Below are 13,210 nucleotides of genomic sequence, written 5' to 3' on the forward strand. Positions count from 1 at the left end.
TGGGATGTACTTCACACTCAAATACGAGTAGGTAAAAAAAATGGCATCAACAAATCACAGCCTATGTCAAATAGAATGATTCATCCAGAAATCAGGCCAAAGGGTTATGATTGGAGGATTGACCACGTTTTGACATTGTTACCACCCCCCCACCCCCTGACTCGCTGACGGACGAGTCTCTCATTTCGTTATTTCTTCTCGATAGACGTGGACACGCCTCTCAATAACTCCCATTTTCTGTTTTCCGCAGGATAACTCATTCCACGTTTTTTGTTGCTGTCCCGACTGAAAGCCAAAACGCCGTATATATCCGGGGCGTAGATCTGCAACCGGAATGGGGAAGCTTTCATTTTTCCGTCGATCCGGTCCACCCTCAGGCAGAAGAGTCCACCGACCGAGCCGAATACACCGCCTTCTGTTCACAGGAGCGGAGTGAAATTAACATCGAATGACCCCCGCCTTTGAAACTGGAAGCCCAGAAGAAGAGACATCTCAGGCTCTAGTAATGCTCAATAACACGACTATTAATGTGGACGGAATCCCAGTGGAGACGCTCCGGGGCAGAAGGAAGACGCCCCCGGGCGGCACGGAGAGAATGCATTAGACTTGCGGTCTTGAAGAAATGCCGACATCTCCTCCCTCCCCGGTCCAAAAGTAAGACTGGATCACCGAGCTGGGGGGGGAGGGGGGGGGGAGGTTTAGTGTTCATAATTTGGGAGGGATTTGAATGAAAAAGTTCAAATGGGAGCGGAACGGGAATATCTTTTCCTCCGCACTTGATTATGCCGATGTGGGAATTTGCTGATTTCTGGTGGGGGTGAAGGGATTGGACTTTTTTTTGTTTTGCCGAAGGGGCGTCAATTAATGGTGGAGCAGTAATGCTGCGAATGACTGAGGCTAATACGGTCGTCATGGATACGACGCCCGTGCATCGCGATATTTCACCATTGTTACTGCTTTTAATTCACACAGGATTTCGGCTCCGGGGGGGGGGGGGCACAACTCGATAACTTCACCCCCCCGCCCGCTGCAACAATAACACAAAAAACATGCGAGTTAATACGAGCGCATTCAAGGACGCCGCCACTCCTCTCCGGATGATGGTAGACAGCTGACATGTTTCTTAACCATAGGTCTCTTTTAGGGGCGGGGCTTGTTGAACTGCATGTTTTCTGATCTACGTATCCCACAATATACACATGAATTAAGTGTCGAGCGTTTTAGGTGTTTTTTTTCCCCCTCCCAATAACGCTGATTAGATTATAGATATGGTTACACTGGAGTGATTTGTTTAATTATTGCTCATATTTTCCATTCAGACCCCCCCCCCCTCCCCCCCACATCACGATGACCTTTGTGCCGATACAAAAAAACTCTGTCGCTTCGGTGATGAAGAATTCTGTGAATTCTCGTTTAAACTTCTCAAAACATCAAGCGACGAACTCATAGCTCAGTTATCAGGCGACATTAATAGATACCTGTGCCAGTTGAGAATCAGCTCAGGCCGGATTATTCATATTTCATGTCTCCAGAATGGAACAGTGGTGAGAGAAGTTGATTCGATACGCCGTCATTATTATTTTTTGTTCGGCTGAAGTTCCAGTCAGTGAGAGAATTTATTGTTCTTTTGTGAACTTTTGTCTTGCTTTTCACCACAGCTTATCAAAAACACATGTATCAAAAAAAAACTTTTGTGTGTGTGTGTTCATCGATCTGTCCCTCGCCAGCATTGACAGAAATATCATGACACATGCACACTGAACTTTTTTCCTCCTTTGTATTGATACTTTTAGCACTTGAAGCTCTTTTGTGTTATCTTGAAGAGAAAAAGAAAAAAAAAACCTGATCACAAAAGCCGAGTGTCTGTCGAGACGGGTTTACCGAGCCGCCGGACAAAGAGCCGCTGTGTGTTCCTCACAATAAGCCCACACTGTCAAAAGGCACTTTCCCCTTTATTTGTGTGTAAATCCATTCACTTGAAGGAGGAGAGGAGGAACTCGGTGTGTCTGAATCCCTGTGACATTTTTGAAAAAATTTTTTTACAAAGCTACAGTCCTCCAGTGAGATCATCGGCTCCCGGTGACGCACACGCGGCGCCACGGTCGCTCTCCATTTATCGAATAAACATCAAATCCTTTCACAACAATCTCTTTCCTTTTTTTTTTTTATTGCTTTATATTGGGGGCAGATTTGTAAGATTTTTTTTCCGAAAGCCTTTTTGTACACTGCGTGGTTCTTTTTTCTTCTTTTATTTCAACCAGAAAAACCCCTAATCAATAAATGTCTCATGGGAACCCGCGACCGAAATCAAGTTCCAAGACGACGTCATCGTTGGAATACTTTTTTCTATCTTTCGAGGAGGCCACAAAGTCCCGTCATTATCGAACAATCACGGGAGTCATCCGGTAGTCATCGCTCTCGGACCAGACGGTCATGTGCTCATTTATATGTGTGGAAACCAAAGAAGATAGATAGATAGATAGATAGATATATACTTTATTAATCCCCAAGGGGAAATTTGTCGTCACAGTAGCAGCACCAATAAACTAAACACACAAGAATAAAAAAACAGGGATGAAAGATATAGGAGTATACAAAGTAAAATATAAAATAAAGAAGAAGAGCGAAGAAGGCGGGCTTGAAATTCAGATGACGGGAATTATGGGATGTCGGGAAGTTGGGATGAATGGCCTCGAATTGCACAAATATGAGATGACAATGCCGACACTCCCCATCAGAGAACAATAACTAAGAGTGGATGTTTATTAAAGGAAGTACTTGACTTCACAGTATAATATGTAAGAAAAACACAAATAACTGATGAACCAATAATGTCTGATATCATTCTGAAGTCTCCACGCCCTTCAAAAGGGCATGAAAGAACAGAGCAAAAGGAGGAGGATGTCGAGTGTTGAAGAAAACAACATGAGCCCCGTTACAAAGAGAAAGCGGTCGCATTCACAACAAAGGAAAGAAAACGTTTTTGAGAGAGAGAGAGAGAGAGCTGGAGCTAATTCAGCGACTCCTTTTTTTAGAGGAGTGATTGTTAACAGAGCCACCGGATTAAATGCACAGCCCCGCCGCAACGTAATGGCAACAAAGCATCTCCGAAATGAAGGGAAATATACAAAAGTCCCCCCGTAAAAAACACAAAAAGCGACGCAGGAGAGGTTTTTGCGGAGAGAGCCGAGTCTCCCGAAACAAAAGCATCGTAAACGTAAATGTGTGTCTGCGTGTGCACAGCCACGCATGGACACAACCAATTTAGCCCGATTAACAACAGATGTGTCCGTCTATTTTTGGGGGGTCAACAAGCGCACTCGGCAATAACACCCGTTGGTTGTCTCGCTATTCGCAATATCATTGTTCACCCAAACGTTTTCCACATTAGGCCTCCGGTGCCTGTCGGTGGCTTTTCCATGAACTCGGCGTGGCCGGCGACGGTCGACCGACCGACCGACCGACCAACCAACCAACCAACCAACCAACCAACGGGCTCGTCTGCAGAACCTTCATCAATCGGAACCGGAGCGCACCGGAGAAAAGACAAACGTTGTACATTTGAAAAGGCGGACGACTAAGATGGGCTGGAATATATATATATATATGTATATATATAAATACACATATATATATATACATATGTATATATATATATATATATACATATGTATATATACATATATATGTGTATATATATATAAATACACATATATATATGTGTGTATATATGTATATATGTGTATATTTATATGTATATATATGTGTATGTGTATATATATATATTTATATGTATATATATATATGTGTATATATCTATGTATACATGTGTATACATGTGTATATATGTATATATATATACTTATATATGTATATGTATATATATGTATATATATACATATAGATGAAGTTCTCTCGAGTGATGCTAACATGAACGGTTATACAATAGAGAGTCGAGCACTGGACTGTGGGATGTGTGCAGCTTGGTTTTGGCTCGCGTAGAGACGTGTTTCATGGGGCTCAGAGGGTCGGGGGGCTGGCACCACATTTTTATTTTTGATACTCCTCTTGTACTGTTTTCGTAAAAAGTGAGGAACTAGGATGGCTTGAAACATGCAGAATGTCACGTCTGTTCCCCTCTTCCTCTGATATAAGCTTTGAGTTCCACACACACACAACATTAAAGTTGTAATCCACGTCCGTCACGTGTTTTCAGTGTATTCGCGTTGTAACAACGCACTCTTCTATCCGTCACTAATAATATCCCTTATTCTCGTGCGATGATCTGATGGACCCCCCCCCGCGACACGACATTCCAAATGCGTCAACCTCGTGAACTTTGATATTCCCCTCTTAAAAAATGACCACTCAGCAGCTTCAAAGTTGCAAAACAACGTGATTCCGTTCAACCGTTTCTCATAAAGTCTTTATGTGCTGCTGTCGGTTCTTTCCAGCGTGCCCTCGGAGGCCGGAGCCCGTTTCGCTCAAACTGAAGACGTAGTCCACTCCGAGTCATGCGACACCGAATGTGAATGTTTTTTTTAACGTAACATTTTTAGATGCATGTATACCTTTTATCTCACAGTGGCAGTTTTCTGGAATATTTGGGAAACCGTGAACTCAGAGTGTGTTGCATGTTGATAGTTTTTTGGGTCGATTCCAAACGTGGCTAACACGAGAGGCTCCTGCATCAACGCCTGTTGTTGTGGCCCTACCTTGAGTCAAAAATATGACATAATTATCTTAATAGTTCAGATTATTTTGTGCTATTCCTCTCTTATTCAAAGAATGAACCCAAAACTATTCTTTGAATGCACATGAATTAAATTCTAGTTATAAGTAACGGCTAATTAAACCAGTTATTATTGTCACGTCAACAGGATCTCACATGCCGCCATGCAGGAACACACACACACACTGTAACAGTTTAGCTCCACACCTTCCTTTTGTATTAGTTGTTTTCATCCTGTCTCTTAAACTATCATGTCATTCCAGATCCTGCTTCCCATCTCGTCAGTCCAACTCTCTTCACCTGCCTCTGATCACTCCCTCGTTAGTCCCTCATTACCTTCACCTGGTCTTCATGCCCATCTCACCTGTTGCCCATTCTCTCATTAGTCCCTGTCTACTTAGGTTCCCTCACTTGCACTTGTCCTCTGCCAGATTGTCTTGTGTTTTTCTGACCGAGCCCTCCAGCGTTCCACAGTGTGTTTGATTATTCTGTCTGTTCCGTTCCTGACGACGCTCTCAGTAAAGGATCTTTATTTGAATTATCTGTCTCCTGAGTCGTGCATTTGGGTCCACCCTAATCCCGTCGTGACACACACACACAAAACCACACACACGATTTACACTGAGCCTCTTCCCCGTCTGCGATAGAACCCAGACTGACCTACTCGCAGCTCCTGACCGAAGACCGTTCTCTCTCCCAGCGCCGAACAGTTCCAGCGTCCGTACCGGAACTGGAACTGGCACTCATTGATGCCCATCTGGGCGCCTTCGCCCACCACGATGATGGCGTCCGGGCGGCTCTGGCAGATGGCCCGCTGGCGAGGTGCCAGCCCGGGAATCTTGTTGCAGATGATGTTGGCGCCCAGAGCCACCACCGAGGACAGGGCCCTGCCGGAGAGAAACACACACACACACACAGACTCAGTTAGGACTTCCAGAGGAGGGTCAGAATGTCTCATTTGGATGTTGCTCCGGGATTCAACTCAACCGCTGATCGGTTCACGTTCTGCAGGGAAGTGAAAGCTGTACCGCGTGAAAGTTCACGGCTATTTAGTGGATTAGAGGTCAATTTTAAAAAAAACTGGAAATGTAATCCAACATTAAACAAGGGGAAGTCTCTCAAACATCCCAGAGAGAGAAAGCAAGATGCCCATTGGACGACTGGGAACGCCACTCCACACTGGTTTGGATGGTGGAGCGGCGTGACCGGTATACAGTATATGTACACTTGCTCAGTGTTTCGTTATTATGGTTTCAAATGTCACGCAGAATATGACTTGTGTGATTATGTGTTTGAAAGTTATTCAGGGTGTAAAGTGCCGCCTATAAATTTCACGAGCGAGTGCTTTTTTCAAAACTTTATCCACATCCTATAAGATCGGTTTGCACGGGGAAAAGACGCCAGCTTTTTTAAACGATATATCGTTGGCCTAATTTGCAGGTTATTAACGCGCCGCGCAGTAAATGACACCCGTCCTCCTCGTTTTCGCCTCCGGGAGAGAGAGACAACCGTTATATATATATATATATATCTGACCGCGCTTCTTCTGAGGATATCAACACGTGTGTTAAAGATGGCTTCGTCACCACGGAGACGGCCAAAACAGACGGAACACAGCTCGGCAAAAAGCGCCGACTCATCTCCGCGGCTCTTGTTTATAGCCCGCGGAAAACCATGTCGATGCGTAGTCTTTAAAACACGAGGGTGTGGGGGGGGGGGGGATGGGAGGGGGAGAGGAGGGGAGGCAAACGGCAGCTTTGGGAGTGTGTCAGCAGAAAAGCGACGTCAGCGTGAGAGAGAGAGAGAGGGGGGGGGTGAGAGACACCGGGAACATGACGCCACGCTTCCTGTGGATCGCGGTTCCCAGCGGTCTTGGTGTTAAGACCCCCCCCCTGACTGTAGAGCAAAGACGCCATCATCGATTGGATCGCACCTCTGGGCAATGTGTGCTCCCTTCTTCCTGCCGTCTCCACCGAGACCGAACAACATATATCTCAATTTCAGGCGCACAACGTGGAAATAAATCCTGACTGAGGTCTGCACACGTTCTCCCCATCGTGGGGAACGCACACCGGTGGATGTAACGAAAGCACCGCGGTGGCGATTTTTGCAGAAACCGAACTGAACGAAGAGTTCTTCAGCGAAAATAAAGTAAACCGAGGTGTTTATTTAAAAAAGTAAATGTAAATAAAAAATGGTCCAGCATATACGAGAGGCTGTATAACCGCTCATCCCCACCGAAAAACCTGCATCAGCTGAATTCAGCATCCACAGGGAACACTCCGGCCCGCTGCTGTTAAAACGAGCTCGAACCCCTCTGACCCTCGGTGACCCCCGTGTATGCGTGGTCGTTCGTGGCAACGATGGCATGGCGGTCTGTGCAACAACAACAAAAAGAAAGGAGAAAATCCTCTGTCGTGCACATGGAGCGCTGCCGGGTCAACGGAACCGGTTTGTTTATGTTCATCCGAAGGCAATAAAAATACATTTAAATCTTTTATATCTCGGACGTTCCAGAGCAACCACTTTAAAACCTCCCGCGGTGCACATTGTTCTGGCAAAGCACAACTGGTAATGACTCTCTCTCTCTCTCTTGGATTTCTCTCACGTCGTTCACCTGCTCATACACCGAGGCAAAGTCTACCGACGGGCGGACGCCGTCAGACAGCAGCAGGCAGAGAATTCCAGAGCTAAGCTTCTAAATCCTTGAAATCATCAAAGTGCACCGATGCCATTCTGCTTGTGCTTGGCGTGTACACCGGGGGGGGGGGGGGGCTCACCCACAGATCGGCCCTCGGATAGACCCTGAAGTATGATTTCATGTGTCGGGGTCGTACGGCGTGGATCGAATACATGCGACGCAGAGGCAGCGTTTGAGTCGCCGCCGGGTGTCTTTACCGCAGCTGCGATGCACAGATGGAAGTGAGTGTTTTTTTGTTTATTACTTAGCAACAGGTGGGAGAATTCATCTTTTTTGTTGCTTTTTGTCAAGCACATGAAATATGATGTCGCCGGAGCTGCTGAACATCAACTTTTTTGTTGTGCGCAAGGGCTTGGGCACCTACGACACCAATCTTTTTATACGTATCCTTTATTTGGGGCACAACATGCGTCCCTCTCCGTTATATAACAGAACCTGTGACGTGAGAGAGAACACACGACACGCGTAACAGCGCTCCACGTCACAGAAAAGAGAGAGAGAGAGGCCTCTGCCAGTTTGACCTCGCTGTAAACGTCTTCATTTCTTTTTAGGAGAAGACCAAAAAAACCATGATTTTAAAAAAAGAAGAGAAATCCAACTCGGAGCATCCAGCTTACACACGGAGCCCATCACAGGCGCAGTTTGGCTTTAAGATAAACTAGTCTACGTCATGGCATCCAGCGTGCTCACAGCCACCTACTCCATCACATGGAGCACTTTGAACACAACTGACACACTATTAAGCTCCCGGGCATGCATCTTCCACTGAGGAATGCACTCTCAAAACTGACACAACTTAACTAAACCGAGTGAATAAATGCTCTTTTTTTTTTTCCGAGGGCAGAAAATTAACTGTTATACGCTCGTCCCCGAATATGATTATTTTTTTCTTCCTATTTTGCTGCTCGTTTACAAATGAGATGCTTGGTGCACCGAAAGGTGTTTATTTCATACGAGAGGAAAAAAATCCCATTTGCCTCTGCGTGAAATTATATATGGCTAAGCCAGCATAATATTAAGTTAAACGGTCCGATTATTGCCATTGGAACATTAAGTGTAAAATTCCAAATGCTGTGCATGGTCGGATCCTTTCGCTGAAGGCTCATTTGTCACCACACAGCTCGACTAATTTTGCAGCCATAACATGAGCTTTGCAATAGGGGCATTGCATTGTTTTCAACCCGGAGGAATAGAAATGTCTTGTGTGGTTTAATGCTCAACAGAAAACACACTTAAATAATCCAAACAAATAATGGTATGTAGCTTTAATGCCATTGCTATACTTAGAAGTGTAGCCCACTTTTAACAGAAAACCCCCAAACCACATCTATTTTCTATTTCAGCATCAGGTTTGGGGTCTCCGGGCAGCACAGGAAGGAGCAGGGAGCACTGGGTGAGTAATTATTCTGGACGCTTTAAAAGAAAGCCAGTGTTCTCCTGCAAGACTAATCCTCGTTTAATTCAAAGCCGAGGGCGCATTATGGTGTCAATCAAGTGCACGTTGCAGCCACATATTCTAAAGATGGAGGCGCAAAACGATAACATCGAAAAAATGCCGAGAATTAACCGTGAGATGAGGTCATGCGCAGAGATAATGTGTTCACACGCTCAGACAGGTTGACGGTGCTCGGATCGTGCGTAAAGAAAAAAGTGCCCATATATTGTCTTCGGAGGGAAGAAGAAAAAAGACACACTGTCGGCATCCAATTGTCTTGAACATCTCTGCCACTCTGTGGCCAAAACGAATTCATGTAGCAGTCACCCGAATGTTTTTTTAAAACAATATTTACAGCTTTAGATACGGACCACAGCTTGACTCGCGAGACACGCTCATCCGCCTGCGCCTTCAGCTTTTCACCTAATGAGTTTATTCCCACGTGGGTCATTTTCCCGCGGCGATGTTTTCCACTGATGGGTATTCTCTCTGCTGAGTTTGCGCTTGCATAACATTAGGAAGTGTGTGACAGTTGTGCTAGAATGAAATCACATTTTCTGGTAAGTTGCACTTTTTTGCTGACGCCTGCTCCCTGCGCCAACAGCCCCGATGGCACAATACGATTAACTGCACGTTCATTAATCTATAATCGATGGATGCGAAGAACTAAAGACACTCATCTCACAACCGGCGTGTAATGATTACAAGGGGGGGGGGGGGGGGGGGAGGAAATATCTTACTGGTTGTCCGGTAGGAAAAGCTGCACGGGAGCAAAACCCCTAAACCGTGCGTCTTCGTATGGCTGAAGGTGAGCGCGCGCACTCCCTGAAGTTAATTAAGGACCCCCCCCCCCCCTCCTGAGTTAATTGGCTCAAACTTACAGGTAGCTGCCGCTCGTCAGGATGAGGAAGATCTGTGGATAATAGACAGACAGCAGTACACTGCGCGACGAGAAGATGATCATGATGACATTGAGCAAATGGCCACGATCGGATAGATTCAGACGACGCGGACAGGATTTACAAAAAAAAAAAAAAAAAAAAAAAAGACTCCCTTAATTCCCGGTTCTTAAGTCCCCTTTCGCACACAAAATGAAAAAAATAAAATAAATAGAGGTCTCTTTGAGCGTCTCTGCTCGTCTTTCTGGCGCGGCGGCTCTACGCAGCTCCGAGCTCCCAGGGCCGTGTGTGCGCTGAGATTGGCTCTGTCATCTCTCCGCGGCGGAGGCTGTTACACAGGACTGTGGGTTCCCGGTCCGGAATGATGATGTTTTTTTTTTTAGGGATTTCGCATGGCAAGAAAAAAGAAGAAGAAGTGCCTCTCTCTCTCTCTCTCGCTCTCTCTCTCTCTCTCTCTCTCTCCACTCTCATGAGAGTCGTGCCTGCCATTGGGCAGAGAGAGAGACACTGCTATCCGCCCACTTTGCCACAGCGGGACAATAGGGTGACACTGATCCGACCCCCCCACCCCACCCCCCCCCCCCCCTCACGCACACACACACACACACATACACCCCCACCCCCCGGTGGACTTGCAGGAACTTTTCATTCATCATCATATCCCCCTCCCTCCATCCCCCTCCCACCGCCACCGCCACCCCCCCAACATCCAGCCAAAAATAAACAAACAGAGACGCTGGCTGCTCGCGCGCCTGTAACACCACCGTCACAGCTCCGCGTGCACAGAAAATAAAATAATAATAATATTAATAATAATAATGTATGAATTCAGCACAATTCTCTGGCAAGATGCGTCGTTCTGAATCACATTAACGCAATGACGTCCATATCATTTGACATCTGTTATATTCTTATAATATGTGTGTTTCCATGTGAGAGTGACTTATCCTGCAGACAATACATGTCCTTACCTTAGCTGTTCCTAATGATATTGTTATAATAATATCCGGGCCTATGGTATTACGTCCTCTTGTACATGCGTTCCTATAACATTTCATTAGAAACATAAAATGAAGCATTTTTGCGGTACTCAAATGTGAGTTTTGGGGACCTTATTATTTCCTGTGGTGAACTATATAGGCGTCTATAGATCATAATATGTCTGCTCTGCCCGTCTGCTGCGCTCTGATGACATTTCATTTGACGGCCGTCTCCCCAAATATCCATTTAGTGGCCCTTGCATGGGAAATTAAATGAAATAATATTCTGCCTTCGATTTGAGGATTTTTTTTTTCTGAAAAGGTGCTGAAGGCATCACTCAAAACCAGCAGACCTCAGATCGGATCTGAGGAGCAGAGAAAATAAAACACTTTGTAAAGAGATTGTGTCGCGCGGAGTTTACGAGTGGAGGCTTTTATAATATCGCCTCTCACTCGACACCTGCGGGCTCGAGTCATTGTGTGAGCGAAGAGGGTCTATACCGTGAGATGTGTAGCATGCATGCAAGAGTGAAAAGGATGGAAGGAATGAGCTGCCCCCCCCCCCCCCCTGCTGTCATGTGATATGAGCGTCTGTGGGACTCGAAGTCATTTACACGCTTCGCTCCACACGAGGTTCTCACAGGCGGGGCCGACGCTTGTTTTGTTTTTCTGAAGGCTGCAGATCAGTATTAAAAAAAGGGGCATTTAAATCGTCTGGGACTTTATTCTGGGGTATTTTATGCGCAACTGGTTGCACTTATTCAAGAACGCATCTGTAATTTATAAATAATACAAAATAAAAAAGCAATGTTCTATAATTGTGATGAATAATCTGCAATTGTGGTCGAACAAAACACATTAGATATATGTGCATAGTTGCGCCCTTACCTGTTGGCCTTTAGGGCCCTACTGAGTGAGTATAAGTTAACTGAAGAGTTATAGATCATAAGTTTCAAGGAGGTCAGAAAAAAACTACGACGTGTTTTTTTTAAATAGAGCGTCCCTTGCATTCATAGCATGGACAAAAACAGCCCCAAAAAACGTTCCCACGCCATGATTCGAATGCGTATCTACACCTGGGTATATGAATATACTTAAGAGGCACAGGTACGCGCAGCAGAGCATGAGCAGAGAAGTCCTTCTGTGTTTATGCATCAAGGTGAGCGATTGCAAAACAGGTAAAAAAGCTCCGTCTGGCCGATGGAATGTGGAAATACAACAACTCAGTCTGCCGCTAATAATGAAGGTATGCTGGGGGGGGGGGATTCTGCGGCAATGACAGCGGCTCAAATGATCCCGTGCGACACAAAAGGAGCAGGAGTGCTCGTGAGGTGAACTAGAGTAGCTCCTTGAAAGCCAACACCGTCGCGTTTTGCCCGTCACCTCACCTGACGCTTTTACGCACGACACATTCCCCGCGTGCATGCGTTACACAGGTATAATGAATGCAAAGGATTTTATTTTATTTTGGGGGGGGGGGGGGGAAACACCTGCTGGAAACTGGTTTCTCCCACCGCGCTAAAGTCGGAGGTCAGAGGGCATCACACGTGCAATAATCAAGAGTGTTTGCATGATTTTGTTTTTTGTGTCTCACTTTTGCGCATGTGAAGAAAATGCGCACGTAAAAACCCACAGGTTGCGGGAGAGAGAAAAAACAACTCACCCGAGTTTGAGGTATATGATGCCAAAACACAGGAACACGTACAGACTGCGCTTGCGGGGGGGTTTGTGCATGGTCGTTCCCACTGTGTCCAGAGGCCATGCGCTGTAACATACAGGAGTGCTCAAGCTTTTTTCTTCTCCCCCCTTGTTCACATGGGCCGGTTCCTTTTTAACCCTTCCAGACGCGCGCGCACCGCCTGTTTTCCGGCGCCTTTGAAATCTTCGACAGTGTCAAATCCATGGTGGTGGTGCAGCGGCGGTGGCGGCACAGGTGAGATGCTGATGGCGACCAGAAAGGACTCCCAACTGAAACTCGAGAGAAAGAGAGAGAGAGAGAGAGAGAGAGACGGAGAGAGAGGGTCGGACTCGAGAGGTGAATGAGTTCTTGGAGGAAGTGCCTCCTATTCGTCCTCCAGCCTAATTAGCGAGTCCCATTTGCTGCGTCACGCAGGTGGAATTTTAAAAAAAACGTTAAAAAAAAGACCTATCCGTGCCCTGCCAACCCTGTGGATATCGTTTAGTTGAACGCTTTAGTGCATCGCTGGGCTGAAGACGCTGAGTCCATGTCACTCACTTGCAACAACCAGGTAATACAGGTAACAAAATAGCTGCACGCCTCCTCCTCCTCCTCCTTCTTCTCCTCCTCCTCCTCCTCCTCCAGCGTGGATATGCAGGGAATGGGACGGGCTTCCAGTGTGAGCTCAACACGTGTAGTTGTTGTACAGAAAACTAAAAAAGGGTCGGAGTGAAATGGCCTTTTTATAGGCCTGTGGCCCCGGGCTATATGGGCTGGTGCTGTGT

The 13,210-nt window shown here is 46.1% G+C and overlaps 1 protein-coding gene across 1 annotated transcript in view; it reads right to left on the reverse strand.

The window, feature by feature from the left end:
• The window catches only part of wnt7bb (wingless-type MMTV integration site family, member 7Bb), a 32,886-nt gene extending 19,951 nt beyond the window's left edge, over positions 1 to 12,935 (reverse strand). Inside the window, exons 1-2 of the mRNA XM_056416510.1 lie at positions 12,411 to 12,935; positions 5,393 to 5,619 (exon numbers count right to left, since the gene is read on the reverse strand). Of these exons, the coding sequence (XP_056272485.1) occupies positions 5,393 to 5,619; positions 12,411 to 12,481 (298 nt within the window). The 5' untranslated portion in view covers positions 12,482 to 12,935. The remainder of the gene's footprint in view (positions 1 to 5,392; positions 5,620 to 12,410) is intronic.
• Positions 12,936 to 13,210: the final 275 nt, after the last annotated feature.

This window comes from Pseudoliparis swirei, chromosome 6 (assembly GCF_029220125.1).
Source record: "Pseudoliparis swirei isolate HS2019 ecotype Mariana Trench chromosome 6, NWPU_hadal_v1, whole genome shotgun sequence".
NCBI classification, from domain to species: domain Eukaryota; kingdom Metazoa; phylum Chordata; class Actinopteri; order Perciformes; family Liparidae; genus Pseudoliparis; species Pseudoliparis swirei.